The 17,408-nt window shown below is 39.9% G+C and overlaps 1 protein-coding gene across 1 annotated transcript in view; it reads left to right on the top strand.

Annotated features, from left to right (window-relative positions):
* The window catches only part of Dhc36C (Dynein heavy chain at 36C), a 542,513-nt gene that overhangs the window by 66,840 nt on the left and 458,265 nt on the right, over nucleotides 1-17,408 (top strand). Inside the window, exons 4-5 of the mRNA XM_072306421.1 lie at nucleotides 7,297-7,578; nucleotides 16,007-16,233. Coding sequence (XP_072162522.1) covers nucleotides 7,297-7,578; nucleotides 16,007-16,233 — 509 coding nt within the window. The remainder of the gene's footprint in view (nucleotides 1-7,296; nucleotides 7,579-16,006; nucleotides 16,234-17,408) is intronic.

The following is a 17,408-nucleotide window of genomic DNA, read 5'->3' on the forward strand; positions in this document are numbered from 1 at the left end:
ATTATAATACACCTACTTTTTCTCGGTAACAGGCAGTAATCTCAGATAAAGTTAGTTTTTCTTCTGCTCATGGTGGTTCTGCCGGTTCAAACAGGCCGTTACAGTTGTAGATGACCGTTACTCTCAAATGAAATTAATCGGTCGACAACGGACCAAAACTAACTTAAAGTTATAGAAATATGAGTGTGTAAGTGAATTTGGGCAAAAATCAACCTTAAATACTTAGTTTCCGCAATTTTATTTAGTTCCCGCCCTACATTTGAATTTCAAACTTGTCCCGATTTCACCGCCAATCCTCTAGCCAATAGTAGAGGTGATTGAAAAGAAGCTTCATTTTTTGCTTTTAGCGCTCCGTCTTTATGTCTTTGGGTGGTACCGAGTGAACTTACCTAAGTCGAGCGATTTACAACGGTGTCGAGTGCCCTAACCTAGGCGTGGTGGTGTTGACTGATCTAACCATCGATCTTCGACCTGTCGATTTTGACCTAAGTATCGATCTTTCACTTATCGATTTTGACCTAAGTATCGATCTTCGACCCGACCCAAGTTGAACGATTTAACGGAACCTGAGTGCGGTGTTGTCGAATAACCTAACCTAAGTTTGGTGGTATCGAGTGACCTAACCCAAGTGTGAAGGTGTCGAGTAACCCAACATCCGATCTTTGACCTATCGAAGCGCTTTACAGCTTTGCCTAAATTAAAAATTTAATTTATTTGTCCGATTTGGTGACATTGCCATTTTTTTTCGAGTTTTGTTTCAGTTTTTGGGTTTGTTTTACAGAAAACCAGTGAAACTATCGTGTTTCAAGCGAAGTTTTACAAAGGAAACAGTACCTACTTAAATCGCAATCTCCTAACATAAACAAGAACCAGGCACGTAGCCAGGATTGTGTTTCGGGGGGGGGGGGGGGGGCTTGCGGGGCCCCTCTACTAGGAGGGGGGTTCTGGGGGGTACAGAAAACCCCCCGGTCCGGAGGGGGGGTCCGGGGGTCCTCACCCAGAAAATTTGAGAAAGAGCCGTATGCAAAAACAACATTTTTCGCCCCCCCGCTAAAACTTATTCAAACTTCGTCTATCAGCTACTAATACTGGAGCGCTTCTTTCCCCAAATTTTCAGACCCCCAAAAAATTTTGGGGGGGCGCTAGGGGGGGCGGAAGTCAAAACCTGTGACCCTCGATATCTTTCGAACGAAACAAGATATTGAGGCCCGGTTTGGACGAAAAATCGTCTAAAATTGCATATTTTAAGATTCTAAAGGTCAAAATCTCAAAATTAAATTTTTAACTTAACTTATGTGCTTTTTTTCAGTTTTTGAGGAAAAACAATTTCTTTTAAACAGATTAAACTGAAATTTCACATTTTTTGATTTGAACCAAAACCAGTTTCTTAAATTGTTCGTCTTTTTCCGCATCCAACGAGTGGTCGTATAAGCTGGGGAACCGAACGGTTCCGGAGTTATGATCGATTGAAGTTTCCGCTCAACGCGCGCCGACCGATTTTCGCGCGCAAAAAAGTCGGATTTGACTGTTATTAAATCAGATTTAATGTTCAAACTGAGCAAAATGCATTATTAGGGACTCTTGAGGGTCGCTGAGTCCAGAAATTACAGATACTTCAAAAAAATTCACGTTTTTAAAATTACAGCTCCGTAGCGCTATTTTAGAGGCCCACTGAGCGCCGACCGGCCGCTCAGTGGTCCTGTCCGAAGCTGCAATTTTAAAAACGTGAATTTTTTTGAAGTATCTGTAATTTCTGGACTCAGCGACCCTCAAGAGTCCCTAATAATGCATTTTGCTCAGTTTGAACATTAAATCTGATTTAATAACAGTCAAATCCGACTTTTTTGCGCGCGAAAATCGGTCGGCGCGCGTTGAGCGGAAACTTCAATCGATCATAACTCCGGAACCGTTCGGTTCCCCAGCTTATACGACCACTCGTTGGATGCGGAAAAAGACGAACAATTTAAGAAACTGGTTTTGGTTCAAATCAAAAAATGTGAAATTTCAGTTTAATCTGTTTAAAAGAAATTGTTTTTCCTCAAAAACTGAAAAAAGCACATAAGTTAAGTTAAAAATTTAATTTTGGGATTTTGACCTTAAGAATCTTAAAATATGCAATTTTAGACGATTTTTTGTCCAAACCGGGCCTCAATATCTTGTTTCGTTCGAAAGATATCGAGGGTCACAGGTTTTGACTTCCGCCCCCCCTAGCGCCCCCCCAAAATTTTTTGGGGGTCTGAAAATTTGGGGAAAGAAGCGCTCCAGTATTAGTAACTGATAGACGAAGTTTGAATAAGTTTTAGTGGGGGGGCGAAAAATGTCGTTTTTGCATACGGCTCTTTGTAATTTAAATAGACGCATTTTGAGGCTTCCGTGATGCAGATTTTCCTTAAATGTCCACTGAAAAATTACGTTTCCTTTTTGAACTTTCAGCAAAAAATGCATATATGAACTCAAAAAAATCCTGAAAATTTTTGAAATTTTAACTCTAATAAAACGCATTTCAAGGCTTCTGTAACACAGATTTTTCATAAATTTATACAGAAAATTACGCTTTTTTTTTACTTTAACGCAAAATACTTTCAAATTGTTACATTCAACAAAGCTGGAAATTTTTTGAAATTTCAACTCTATTTGGACGCATTTTGAGGATTTTCTGACGAGTTCATTAGGAATGAACACGGTGTTTTCATTTAAGACTCTACATTAAAAGAGATAAATATCTTCGACGGTCTGAAACTTTTTCTTTGCTCGCACTTTCTCATCCTCTGTCTCCTCTTTCCTTCTCACTTTTCCTCCTTTTTTTGCTTTGGGGGGGGGGGGGGTGGCTTGAGCCCCCAAGCCCCCCTCCCCCCTCCTTGCTACGTGCCTGACAAGAGCTCCATTTTCATGATCTCTTACAGGTCGCAGCAAAAGTCATCAAAACCATACAAAAATCAAAAAAATATGTCTGAGAAACATTTTGAGGCTCTAAACCTTTTACGGAAACTATGTTGAATATTTGATTTAGTTGATTAACTTTTGATTGGTTTCTTTCTTGAAATTGATTTTTCTACATGTATCCAATATTTTACCATGAGTTCGCTCTAAAAGCGTCCATCATCGTAGTCGAGACAACCTCACAGCGCTTATCAAAAGCATATACATCAGCACGACCCCTCGTTGAAATCGAGACCTCCGTCCATCGACAGACTACCCAAGTAGCAGAGGTTGCAACAAAATCGTTTGATCCTTGCAACTAATAGATTGATGTGCAGATTGCCTACTCGCTCCCCCGATGGAGCTATCATTGTCGGAACTAGTTGCAATTCAGTTGAAACATGTTTCAACTTCAAAGTATTGCTGGTTGCCTATCTTTCTATTTTAAACAACTTTGGTGCAGAAATTTTGCAATCTCAGTAGGTTGCAACTTTGTCCTCCGACCAGATAGCCGAAACCCGGCACTTATCGACCAAAAGTTGACCGAAAGTTGCAACTTTGTTGCAACCAATTCCAACATTGTTTCAACTTTTTGCAACTTTTACATTTTTTTTTTTTTTTTTTTTTTGTGATGAGGGGAAAATTCGGTACAGTGCCTCCATCATGAGGGTCGCCAAAATGCCCCCCATGAAAGGGGCCCACCGAATACCGGGACGGCAACGACCATCAGCTGGTGAAGAGCCGAGGACTGGAGGGCAGGGAGGGCAGACCAGCTACGTCTCGCTCAGCCCTCGAGGCACCCGATCTTATGCGGCCCCAGAGGGGGGCAGCCTAGGGTGCGTCAAAAAAAATGAAAGTCTGAAATGTTCCGCTCCCCAGGCGGCAATCGATGACGTTTGGTAAAAAAACATGTTTGCCAGAATTTGGGCCAATTTCAACCATTTTTAATGGTGCCAAAGGTCAATTTTGTGATGAAATTATGATATTTTGGTTTAGACTTCGATTTCGCACAAAAAACTCGATTTTACGCTGAAATCGTGCGTTTACGAGAAAAATGCCAAAGAACTCGACTTGTAGAGGATGAAATTTTACACTAGGAAGACGTCTTGTAACCGATAAAAATCAAATTGAACTAGAAAAACTCAACTCGGTATTTATTTTTTTGGTCCTCAGAATTTCCGAGGTCTTAGAAAGTAGAGGTGTAAAAGACTCATTTTTCACGAAAATAAGTCGAAAGAGGGTGTAAATGAACTGTAGGTAAGTGTTGAGGATGCAAATGTCATCAGAACTTCCTCAGTTTCAAAAAAAGTTCCAACTATTTTGCACAATCCTCCAAAAAGTGCACGGCTCGAGAAGCAGGATCGTGCTATAATAGTAAGGGGAAAGAGCGGTTTGACCGGGAAAAATTGCGTAACAAACTTTCCCAATGTAATCGTCATCAGTAGGTCCCCCTGAACAACTTCCTAAAAGTTAAAAATGGCCCGACCCCGGAATACCCCTCAAAAAAGTTAAAATTGAAAATGGCGGCCGTAATAAGAGGGTCCGGGAAATCGGTATTTTAAAATGCTCATTCTGTCTCATCATGTGAGGTATCATTTCCTATGTAATTTTGGTCGCAGATTTCATAAATGAATTCCACAAGGCCCTCCGGCCAAAGGGGGCGCTCTAAATCAAAGGTGGCGGCCAAATGTGAAAGGCAGGAGGTTGCATTTTTTTTTAAATATTCACCGAAGGAACAAGGAAAGTGAATTGTCTTTATTTTCATGTATTTATGGCCAAGAAACTTAAATTTGATGTTATAAATGTATTTAATAAAGAAAAATAAAGGAAACATACGACTACCGAGAGAAACGTAAGCTTAGAAGGGGCCTTGCGGAATTCATTTATGAAATCTGCGACCAAAATTACATAGGAAATGATACCTCACATGATGAGACAGAATGAGCATTTTAAAATACCGATTTCCCGGACCCTCTTATTACGGCCGCCATTTTCAATTTTAACTTTTTTGAGGGGTATTCCGGGGTCGGGCCATTTTTAACTTTTAGGAAGTTGTTCAGGGGGACCTACTGATGACGATTACATTGGGAAAGTTTGTTACGCAATTTTTCCCGGTCAAACCGCTCTTTCCCCTTACTATTATAGCACGATCCTGCTTCTCGAGCCGTGCACTTTTTGGAGGATTGTGCAAAATAGTTGGAACTTTTTTTGAAACTGAGGAAGTTCTGATGACATTTGCATCCTCAACACTTACCTACAGTTCATTTACACCCTCTTTCGACTTATTTTCGTGAAAAATGAGTCTTTTACACCTCTACTTTCTAAGACCTCGGAAATTCTGAGGACCAAAAAAATAAATACCGAGTTGAGTTTTTCTAGTTCAATTTGATTTTTATCGGTTACAAGACGTCTTCCTAGTGTAAAATTTCATCCTCTACAAGTCGAGTTCTTTGGCATTTTTCTCGTAAACGCACGATTTCAGCGTAAAATCGAGTTTTTTGTGCGAAATCGAGGTCTAAACCAAAATATCATAATGTCATCACAAAATTGACCTTTGGCACCATTTAAAATGGTTGAAATTGGCCCAAATTTTGGCAAACATGTTTTTTTACCAAACGTCATCGATTGCCGCCTGGGGAGCGGAACATTTCAGACTTTCATTTTTTTTGACGCACCCTAGGGCAGCCTACACCTGACTCAGCTCTGCGGGTGCGTCGAACCCGATATCCCCAATTGGATAGCCTGCGGTAAACTTTTAGATTGAAAAATGCTACTTGGGTAAGAAGTATTTCTTCACTAACTAGAACTGAGAACTTCTAGAGTTCGATGAGTACCTATTTTGAATCCTCAAAGGACACCGTTCTGGAAAAACTCATGAAAGAAAGCGCAAAACATACCATAATTCTCAACTTTAAAGTTCGACGATGATGACGACGAAAAGTAGGGTTTACGGCTACACTCGTTCAAAACTAAAAACGTCACCCTCCTCAAATTAACCAGTACGGAGGTTGTGCACACACGACTCGTCCAAGCTAAAATGAATACGCAGACGGACAGTCCAGGCTTATATCGGGTCTACAACAAATTCTCGGGATGGAGATCCGACTGAATCTGTATCGCAATGCATCAGGGAGAAATGTTTGTACCGTTTCCCATGACCTAAGTCAGGACCTCAGAAGAATGATTGTAGTGGTATCAATTTGAAGATAAAAATTTGAAATCCACACTCAGGTACTCGAGGTCCAAGGTTCCAATACAATCCCTCTGCGAGACATCAAGGGGCATCTCAAAGTCCGAAATTCCGGAACCCGGCAGACCCTGTAGGCCGCTTTTGTCTAGGGACTTACTCTGGAGTACACGGTCTGCTTCCGGATCTTTTCCGGACTCGACACCACCGAACTAATGTTACGTCACCAGTCACCACCGAACTTAGGTTCGACAAGTCGCACCAATATTTAAATTTTAATTTTTTTACTACATCAGGCAACGGTGGAGTGTGTGGAAGGCAGAGTTCGAACTCGGTGCTGCCAAAATTAAGATAGTTTAGGCTACATTCGGTTTTGCCAACACGGACCAATAATTTAATTATTTAATTTTTTGCACCAACTGACAACGCTGTAAATAGTTGTACTTCGATTGATCGAATATGGATCGTTCGGTCTCTCGACACCACCGCACTCAGGTTAGGTTACTCGACAACGTTGTAAATTGCTCGACTTAGGTTAGGTGGACGATCGATACTTAGGTCAAAGATCGATAGTTCCGTTACTGGACACCACCGCACTTTAGCACCATGGAAGATAGAAATCGATATATTACAGATCGAGGTCAATAGGTCGAAGATGGATACATCGATGGAGCTTAAACCGCTATTTTCACCCCCACTAAGCATTGATAACATTCTCAGTGAACGTTTGTACATCTCTACCTTATATTTGAGCACCATCATTTAAGGTGCGATTTTCTCCAGCTTTCGTCGTCGGCGGCGACCACGCTATTAGCGCCAAGAATAGGTTGCAATCTGCAACGTCAGTAATTGGTGCCATTATCGAAATTCTGTTTTCCTCGTCGTCGACCGTGGCAGGTCCTGCAGCGGCTCGAGATTATTTGATTGAAAGTGCTGTATATTTCTGTTATCTAGGTTAAATCTCGTGAAACGTTCCGTGGAGACAAGGAGTAATACGGTCCATAGAACGCAGAAAGTTGTTGTTTGGATATGCATCTTAATATTTTCAGCTGATCGATAAGAATCAAGCATCAAAACGCGATTCTGAAACCAGTGCAATTGACACATTCGGCTGTTGAGCCGCGCACTTTGATGTGACATTTTATGAATATCTACGTTTCTTTCATCAGTTTTTCCCCCGTTTTTTGAAGGTCATTTCATACATTGAGTTGAAGGAGGAAAGGGAGAAATTTCGGAAGCAGATCATCAAAGTAATAGTGAGCAGAGATACCGAATATAATGATGAAACAATCATCCCTTCGTCTGATGAAATTCAACTCGTTCGCTATAATTATTATATTCAACATGGCATTGACACTGTTCATGTTGCACCTATTGAGCAGCATTGGATCTCGCATATTTTAGACCTAGTTCCGATATCTTTAAAGAAAAAGCACGTCAAAGAGGTCAATGCAATTTTTCTTGAAGTCAAGGTAAGAGGCACTTTCACAAACTAAAACTTACAGCTTTTAAATTCAGTCTTAAGGTACTCTAGTAAAAGTGGAGTACCTCGTCATTGACACATCACAATGCTTTATGGAACAAATCTCAATAATTTCACTCTGATATCAATCTGACTTCTCTCTGACATCATTCTTACCATTCCTCAATCACTATGATGACACTGTGATGGCAGAATGTTCAACAGACATCACTGTGACATCACACTGCTTTATGGAACAAAGTGTGGATGTCATTATGACATCAGAGTGATGTCCTCATATTCCATTTTTACTAAATGAGCAAGAGTTAGTATGGAACGCCGTTGCGGACCAAACCTAAAACGCGCGCGCAAAACAGAAAAATACGCGCGCGACACAGTAAATATCCGCCGCTCAGGGAAATCTGAGTGATTCACGGAAAATATCATGCGCTGCGAGAAATTTTGATACTTTAACGATTACGCGTAGTGCACAGGGAATTACGGGAATAACCTCAAATGCTGCGTCGCGCACCGAACTTCGATACCTATATCGAAATTCTACGCGACGCACAACATTTTTACTTCTTCCTTTCTTCGTCAGAAAACCGTTGGAGGGGAATAATGGTGTTGTTGCCAAGACTTTAAAATTCGGGCTTGACGAAAGTTGCGATCTGCTGATAGGAGACAATTTGATGATGTGAATCTTGTGATGGTTGTGAACAGAGATGGAAAATTTCATGAAATTTATTCGAATGAAATTTCACGCGTTAAATTTCATGAAATATATTGAAACTTCTGGGGATACATTCAGGAGGCTAAGAAACGCCTAGAAACAGTGATCCTAAATTTTGAAACTTTTTACCTCAAGCCTAAAACATTCGCGCGTTGCAAATGTTTTCGTTTAGTTTAGAGGTTAGGTTGGGGTTTTTCTCTCTAAACTCCCCTTTTTGCCCCCTCTTAGTGTCTGGCACCTTTCGTAGAGTAGCAAAACACCGCAGCATCAACAAAAAGAACATCTGAAACGCTTTCAGACCTTCAAAGGTTCAATCAATACTTCTAAAAAAATTAATAAATTTCAACTTTTGTGAAATATATTCGAGCCTTATGAAATTTCACTTTCCATCTCTGGTTGTGAATTCAGATTCAAGAAGGGTCGAGAAGCGTGATCTCGAAAAAATTGGGTAAGTGAAACACAATAGTATGATTTTTAGGCATAGTCTTAGCAACAATGCAGCTATTCCCCTCCAACGGTTTCCTGACGAAGAAAAGGAAGAAGTAAAAATTGTGTGCCTCGCGTAGCGCGCGACGCAGCATTTGAGGTTATTCCCTTACTTTCCTGTGCGCTACGCGTAATCGTTAAAGTATCGAAATTTCTCGCAGCGCACAACATTTTCCGTGAAACACTCAGATTTTCCTATGCAGCGGACATTTATTGCGTCGCGCGTGTATTTTCCTGTGTTGCGCGCGCGTTTTAGGTTTGGTCCGCAACGGCGCGCGGCGTTCTATACAGGTAGCAAAACAGACAAAAATGGGGTAACCGACGGAATCCGAAGAGTAGGCACTCTACTACTCTACCAACGAAAGACTTCCATAACCCAATGGGCACCTGCTTCCTGGCCTGTTGCCATGTGCGGCGATACATTATATAGGGTGTTCCATACCTAAGTCCCGCTCCCCCCTCTAACTTTTGAACCGTTTGAGATAAACGAACGAAACTTTGAGAATGTTTCTGTCTCAAAGGAGACCGTCTTCTGAGGGGATATACAATTTTGTCCCTCTTTTCGGGATGTAACGAATTTCATTCTTCATTTTAAGTTTTTTCCCCCTTCCTTTGTAGGCCAAAAATAGCTGTAAGTGTCCCGCGGTTTGGGGACACCGTAGCGGATCCGGCTCAACCGCGCGCCGCGACGCCCGGCGGCAGTTTGTCAGCTGATTTTGAATGATGCCGGAATCACACGCTGAACTTGGTAGCTGAATAGGTATGGAAGTCAACAGTCATCGCTCAACACACTGATCATCACCTCCTCTCTCCGGAGGGTCAACTGTTTTCTCTCTCTCTCAATCTTTTGGACTTGAAGTGCAGCTGTGAGTTGCACTTCGCCCAGCTTCATTACTTCTCCTCTACCTCCTGTTCCTGACGAATTCTGACATCCACTCTGTGAGACCTTTGAGTGCACGCTGTGAGTGGCATTTCGGTTAATATTAAAAAATGTTACCTTTGTCGGTATTTTATTTTGGGACGGTCTACCTACACGGAAAAAAAGGGTTGCTGTATGACCCGACGAGTCTGCACTGTTGCAGGAAAGTGACTGTGAATACCGCTATATACCTAGAGGGTTACCGGAGTTTGCGATTGTGATAATACTTTTAAATTTGATGGGCACCATGCACAAGTGGACGTATGCAAATGTCTCGCTAATTGTAAGACGAAGGCATTGTTCCTCCGCTGGTCCATGCTCCTCCGCTCGCTAGTGTGCGCTCGCCGGTTTTAGGATTCTTGCGCATTCCAACACTCTGCATGTGTGCTGGAACTTGCTACGCATCTTTGTTTTCGGCTTTTCCATTTTGTTGTGGGTTCCTAGGTACTGACAAACGATGAAGAATTCCTTCAGCATTCAGATGCTGGATGAAAGCGTTGCTCAGGTATTCTGCTCCATTGTCACTCTGTAGCTCTTTTATTTTCTTGCCATGAAGATTCTCCAGTTCTCCACCTTTCTTTGGAATTTAATGAATTTTATCATAGCATCGCTTTTCTTCTTGATGGGTATAGCAGTTACAAAATTGGTATGATTATCGATAAATGTGATGATGTATTTCGCTCCTCCCAGGGATGTTGGCTTAATCTCACCCATGACGTCAGATGACGTCCATGACGTTGTAGATCGAGGAGAGGTGTTAATCTAGTGTATTCATGCATTTCTACCATGTTAGCACAGTATGTTTCTCACGCAGTTGGTACACCTGTGTGACCATCTTTTTTGAGGTTACATGATGACTAGTTTTTTTTAAGATATTGGTAGATCGTATTTGATACGCTGTGCAGCGCAGCCCTTTTTTTCTTTTTGTGTTAGCTATGATGATGGAAGAATAAAATAGTTTTTTATTCTTCAGACCAAGCTGTTTGTGCAGTTTCTCATTTTCATATCTCACAGTAATTGCTGAAGAGCTTTTAAGGAAACGTCACCGTAACCTTTCCGTGAAATTAAATTAGCAATCCTTTCCGTCATAGGGTTATGGAAGCCTTACCATGAACACCTTATTACAAGCATTTCCAACGTAACGTTGACGTAAGCGTTCCATGACAGTGTTTCCGTTAACTCTTTGTCACCTAACGTTACGGCAACCTTGACGCGCCAAGGGCAAAGGGCAACTAATGTATGGAACATCCTGCGGAGACGTCGACGCAACGTTACCGGCTAAATGCTCGCGGCTGCCTTTCTGGAGCAAGGTTTCCGCAACGATCCACCGGTAAGCATTTCCGTCAAAAGGTTACGGTAAAGTTACTGCGGAGTCCCTTCCGAACTGCTTCTCCAAACAAGGCCAACGTACCTAAGCTTACTGCGGCAAAGTTTTTCTAAACCTTTTATAACCAACGTTATGCCAACTTTGACGCGCCAGGGGCAAGGGGCAACCAATGTATGGAACATCCTGCGGAAACGTCGACGCAACATAACCGCGGCTAAATGCTCGCGGCTTCCTTTCTGCGGAAGGGTATAGTCCCTTTATACTGAGAGTTCGGGCGGCCAAATAGACCTAATGGGACCCGTTGGACAGACAAGGAGGGGCCGCACAAATTACATCTCACACTTTCTGTCGGCAATGTTGAGTAACAATTGTTAGGTGCAAATTGTAAGTCATGCGACTAGAGCTCGCGCATCGTAAGTTGAAACAAACGTCAGAGTATTGTTAATGTCACCACTCATCAGTGGTGCTATCTGACCGCGTGTACTCGTATTAACTTATTGAGTGGTGCTAATTCAGATCTAATCAGAGATTGACGTTTGTCTCAACGTATGATGCGAAATAAGCTCTAATTCCATACATTTCTTCAAACTTTCCTACGCACAAATTCATTGAGAAAATTTTTAAAAACTCTGACTCTTTTTTATTAAAGGCCTTCATCATTTTTTCTCATTTTAGAGAGAGTAAGGAAATGCTGATTATAACAAAATTAGAGGAAAAATTACTTTCATCCCTCTTGAATGAAAAAAATAAAACGAAGCACCTACCTGAAAAAATAAAATAAAGTAAAAACATAAAATGAAGTAAAAAATAAAATAAAGTAAATTAATAAAATAAAGTAAATAAACAAAATAAAGTAAATAAATAAAATAAAATGAATATATTATATTTAATTTATCTCGGTTAATATATTTATATTTATTTTTTCTTTTTATTTCATTTATTCATTTTAATACATTACATTTCACCTACTTACTTTATTTTATTTGTTTCTTCATCTTTATTTATTTTATTTCATTTCATCAATTTAATTTAACCTATTTTATTTTTCTCATTTATAATTTAGTAATAGTATATGAGATTGATTAGGCCATAGACTATCTTATGGCTGTAAAGTCACACCTTTTGAGTTTCAACACGATTTTAATTTATTTAATTTATTTTTTTTTTTGTAAATTATTAACTGATAAAAAAAGTAAAAAAATGTATCAAAATATATTAAATAGTAAATTATTTTTAACTATATCAAAATAAATAAATTATTTTAAAATTAACAAATAAAATATATTAGAGTAAACATGAGTAAATAGAATAAACAAACTGTAAGAACTTTTCTGAAAATAGTATACAGAAATATTAATTTAAATTTGAGAACAGAAAGCATCATAACGAAACCAAAAAACAAAATTGTTAACTCACTTGAATTTCTGTGGAGGACTAGGAGATTCCTTCCAACTTCCTCGATTTCATTTTCAGTCTGCAGAAATTCCTCAAAAATTTTGAGGAATAATGTCTTGGATATATCTTAATCTCTAAAAAGCAAAATAGCAGGAAAGGTATTTGTGTGGCTGCAATTTCACTGTTGATAAGGTTTCCGAAAGTGCCTCAGAAGACCCGGACCTGCCCTCAGCAGAGAAAGGGGAGATCCGCCCTGTTACAAGGGGGGTGGAGCCCTCAACTTTTTTTCAAATAGTAACACCTAATTGAAAAGAACATTCAAAACTTAGAATTTTGGCTGAAACCGCTGATCAATATCTTAATTATTGATCGAGACATGATACGTCAAAGGTCAAATTTGACTTTTTTTCAAGAAATCTTGACTCCGGTACAACTTATCGTCGTCACTTGACCTTTCACCCACAATATCTCTGTCAATAATTATGATATTGATGAGCGGTTTCAGCCAAAATTCTTAGTTTTGAATGTTCTCTCCAATTAGGCACCACAACGTATGGGTTATTATATGAAAAAAATGCCCCCCCCCCCCCCCCCCCCCGAGGCAGATGCTAAAATGCAGACCCCCTCAGAAGATGGTCTCCTTTGAGATAGAAACATTCCCAAAGTTTCAATTGTTTATCTCGAACGGTTCAAAAGGTAAAGGGGTGGGGGGGGGCTGGACGTTCGGAGCACTCCGTATAACTAACTATCAAACAAGACGCATATGTGCAGTTTTTTTTTTTTTTTTTTTTTTTTTTTTTTTTTTTTTTTAAAATTGAGGTATTATTGATTCCAAGTAAGCATCAAAAAGTCTGTTTGAACTTTCTTTCTACAATAATGATCAATATTATTTCAAAACTTGAAACTTGTATTTCTCGAAATAGCAGGACCTGCACTTACGTGCCTTTTCCTCCAGGCCCCTTAAATAGAAACGTGAATTAGGGGAGCGCACATTTGAAATACCTCGTAGATACTTTTCGATTTGTAGAGGCATTGTAAGTTCGGGGCATGAGGAACAACTCATTTAATAATTCCAACACGACTCCAGTCTTCTATGACTAAATATTCGAGAAAATCATAATTGAATCTCTAAGTTCAAAAACGACCCGTATCAGAAAAATGACCTTTTCCCAGGAAACGATGAAAACTGCGTAACCGCCAGAAAAGGAGCATTTCTACGCAAAAAAATAAGCATCGTAAAAAACCTGAGTTGGGTCGTATTCGGACTGAGAGATTCAATGTTCATCGACTTACCCGGGAAGAAAATGAACTTTTTTCTTCTCAGACTGGACGCAAACGGGCGGTCCAAAAGCTTCTATTTCAAACGTTTATCGGGGCCCCGTCGGCCATGTAAGAAATCCGTCCTAAAACTCACCCGCGGGGGGAAGACGCCAATGTAAAGATTAGCCTAATCTCTATATATTTCTCAGGACAGCCCTGATTACCACTCTGATTTGATCAGAGGTAGCAGCAGGGAACCAACGCAAAACCTTAGTGTTTTCAAAATCATCAAACTTTCTACTTTGTTTCAGAAAATACTAAATAATCACACTTACAGGAATGAAATTTACACGATCCTTCTCTTTTAAACTTTACAATTTTTAGGCAGGAAACCCTTTTTCGTTTGATATTTTCTACCTTTTTTTACATGACGATGAAGATGAAGATGCGCATCTTTACAATAGGCTTTCATTGCATTCGATCCTATTTTGCTAATAGGGATCCAAAAATACGATCTCTGAAGGATTGAATGCAGATGTTGCATGTGTGTGGAATTTGCGATTTGACTATTGATTCTTACGTAAAAATTTGCGAGAAACACGATGGTTCCACTGATTCGCTCTGAAATCAAACCCCAAGCTCAAAAAACGCTCTCAAAGTTGAGGGTGTAATGGAAGGGATATCCAACGCTATCCTGAGAGTCCACCCACGTCTACATCAAGACAAGCTCTCCATGCAAAGAAAGGGAGCAAATACATCAGCAGGGTTGCCGTGTTTTCAGTTTTAGAGTCCCCAAATAAAGTGTCAGCCCATTCTTGCTCCCTATACAGGGTGAGCGAAAAGTCCCCGACCCCCCCTCTAACTTTTGAACGAATTGAGCTAGGGAAATGAAACTTTGGGAATGTTCCTATCTCAAAGGGGACCATCTTTTAAGGGGGTCAAAATGTTGGTCCCCCCCTCAGGGGGGGACAGGGGCCCCCCAACTTTTTTTTTCAAATAGCAAACCCTATCTTGTGATACCTCATTCAAAAGAACATAAAAAACTAAGAATTTTGGCGCAAACCGCAGATCAATATCTTAATTTTTGACCGAGTTATGATAAGTCAAAGGTCAAATTTGACCTATTTTCAAAAAATTTTAACTCCGGTTCAAATTATCGTAATGAAAAAAATAAAACGGGAAAATTTACCAAATCGTGTTCGCTTTTACGTAAAAATTTCAAAAATCACTTCGATTTAATTTTAAGGGGGGGCTCGGACCCCCAAATACGTCAATTCAAAGGTCATTCAATTTTCCCGTGAAATAAGCCAATTTCCTCTGGATTTGCCTCCACAATATCTCAGTAAGGTCAAAATCAGTTCAACATTACGTTGGCAAGTCCCCAAATTTCGGGAAAAGTTAAAAAAACGAAATTTAAGGTGATTAAATTTGACCGTTTAAATTTCGTTTTTTTAACTTTTCCCGAAATTTGGGGACTTGCCAACGTAATGTTGAACTGATTTTGACCTTACTGAGATATTGTGGAGGCAAATCCAGAGGAAATTGGCTTATTTCACGGGAAAATTGAATGACCTTTGAATTGACGTATTTGGGGGTCCGAGCCCCCCCTTAAAATTAAATCGAAGTGATTTTTGAAATTTTTACGTAAAAGCGAACACGATTTGGTAAATTTTCCCGTTTTATTTTTTTCATTACGATAATTTGAACCGGAGTTAAAATTTTTTGAAAATAGGTCAAATTTGACCTTTGACTTATCATAACTCGGTCAAAAATTAAGATATTGATCTGCGGTTTGCGCCAAAATTCTTAGTTTTTTATGTTCTTTTGAATGAGGTATCACAAGATAGGGTTTGCTATTTGAAAAAAAAAGTTGGGGGGCCCCTGTCCCCCCCTGAGGGGGGGACCAACATTTTGACCCCCTTAAAAGATGGTCCCCTTTGAGATAGGAACATTCCCAAAGTTTCATTTCCCTAGCTCAATTCGTTCAAAAGTTAGAGGGGGGGTCGGGGACTTTTCGCTCATCCTGTATTTGCATGGGCAGTTTGTCTTGATGTAGGGGTGGACTCTTAGGATAGCGTGGGATAGGTATCCGGTCCCCTGCATTACGCCCTTAACTTTGAGAGCTTTTTTTGAGCTTGGCAGTTGATTTCAAGGAAAACCAGTGGCGCTATCGTGTTTCTCGCGAACTTTTACATAAGAATCAATGGGTAGTCAAATCGCAAATTCTTCACACATGCAACATCTCCATTGCCTGTTTCATTTTTTACATTATTTTCCGCTGCGCTTATCTCTCTATTCCTTTGTTATTTTTTACCCAGGAAGATTTCCAAGTTGCCATCAAGAAAGGGATTGTAGACTTTGTCTTGGATGATTTTAAATTTTTGATGAAAGACTCAATCACCAAAAATGATGGAAAGCAGGTGGAAAGTTTTAACAAATCGGCGAGAATCGAATTCGATCAAGCCAAGCAAGTCATCAGTAAAAATCTTTTCATCTCTAATTCTGTCATGGTATATCTGCACCAATTGTGGCACAAGCAGTTCAGGTAATGTAGTACGAGTATGTCAAATTTATTTTTCCTCCATTGACTCTTTTTTCAGATAATGTTAATTATTCCTGAAAGAGGAAAAGCAATTAGATATATTTGTCATACTTAATCAAATTGTTCGGTTAGTACTCAGAAAAATGCAGCGTACAGATTTGCCTTAATAGGGCCGTCCTTGCCGAGCTCGGGATACCTACCTCTGCGTTCTTTTATTAGGAATTTAACCATCATGTAGGTCACGTCGAGTCCGTTGGTTGTCTATTCCTATTTAGCGTTTCAAATCCATCATGTCCCTGTAACTCCCCGAAAATCAAGTTTTATGACAAAGAAAATCTGCTACACGCGTTTGTAAAAGACTGGCATACCCTCCCGAAGACAGTAGGTAACAAAGTACCCATGCTCCAACACCTCCTTATCAATTTACCCCAAGATTGTTATAGCACGCTTTGTAACAAGCTTTTTGGACGATGAAAAGTGCTCAATGAAAAAAGTGTATTTATCAAATGAAAGCTCTTTTTTAGGAGAAGAAGTCATAATGAACACATTTCATCCTGTGGGACCGCTGAGCCGCCGTGATAGGGCCTTGCACGGTCGCAGTTCCGCTTCTACATAGGTATTATTATTCGTATAATGTGAGAGGTACCCAAGTTATCCCCATCTCTGTTGGATAATTATTTGATGACTCTTTGATTATTCATCTTTTAGAGAAGCTATTTGACAAATTTCTCATCATCAATGCAAATTTGAACACTCGAAAAATTGGTATACATACCGTTTCAAGCGAAAAATACTTTTCGGGTGAAACGGACCATAGTGCCCTGTTTCGCGACAGAAGAATGTAAGTATCGGCCAAAGCCGGTATTTATTGTGTTACCTACTTCAACAGTTATTTTTAAATGCTTACTTAAAAAAAATAAAATCGGATTACGGGAAAAATGGAGTAAAAACCTTAGGCCCGGCGCGCGGCGGCTCAGGTTGCGATATCCCCATTAGCCCTGCACGAGAGTTATACCTAGCATTGTTCTATTGTTTATTCGAGTCACTCAGGTAGAATCCCACCCACACCTAGACGTTTCTAGCGGAAACGACATATCTCTCATTCTATTAACATTCGACATAAGTCCCATATTAGCTTTAAAAGCTCTACAACATTAAAAGTTCGGGGTTTCATAATT

Source organism: Bemisia tabaci, chromosome 1 (genome assembly GCF_918797505.1).
Source record: "Bemisia tabaci chromosome 1, PGI_BMITA_v3".
NCBI lineage: Eukaryota > Metazoa > Arthropoda > Insecta > Hemiptera > Aleyrodidae > Bemisia > Bemisia tabaci.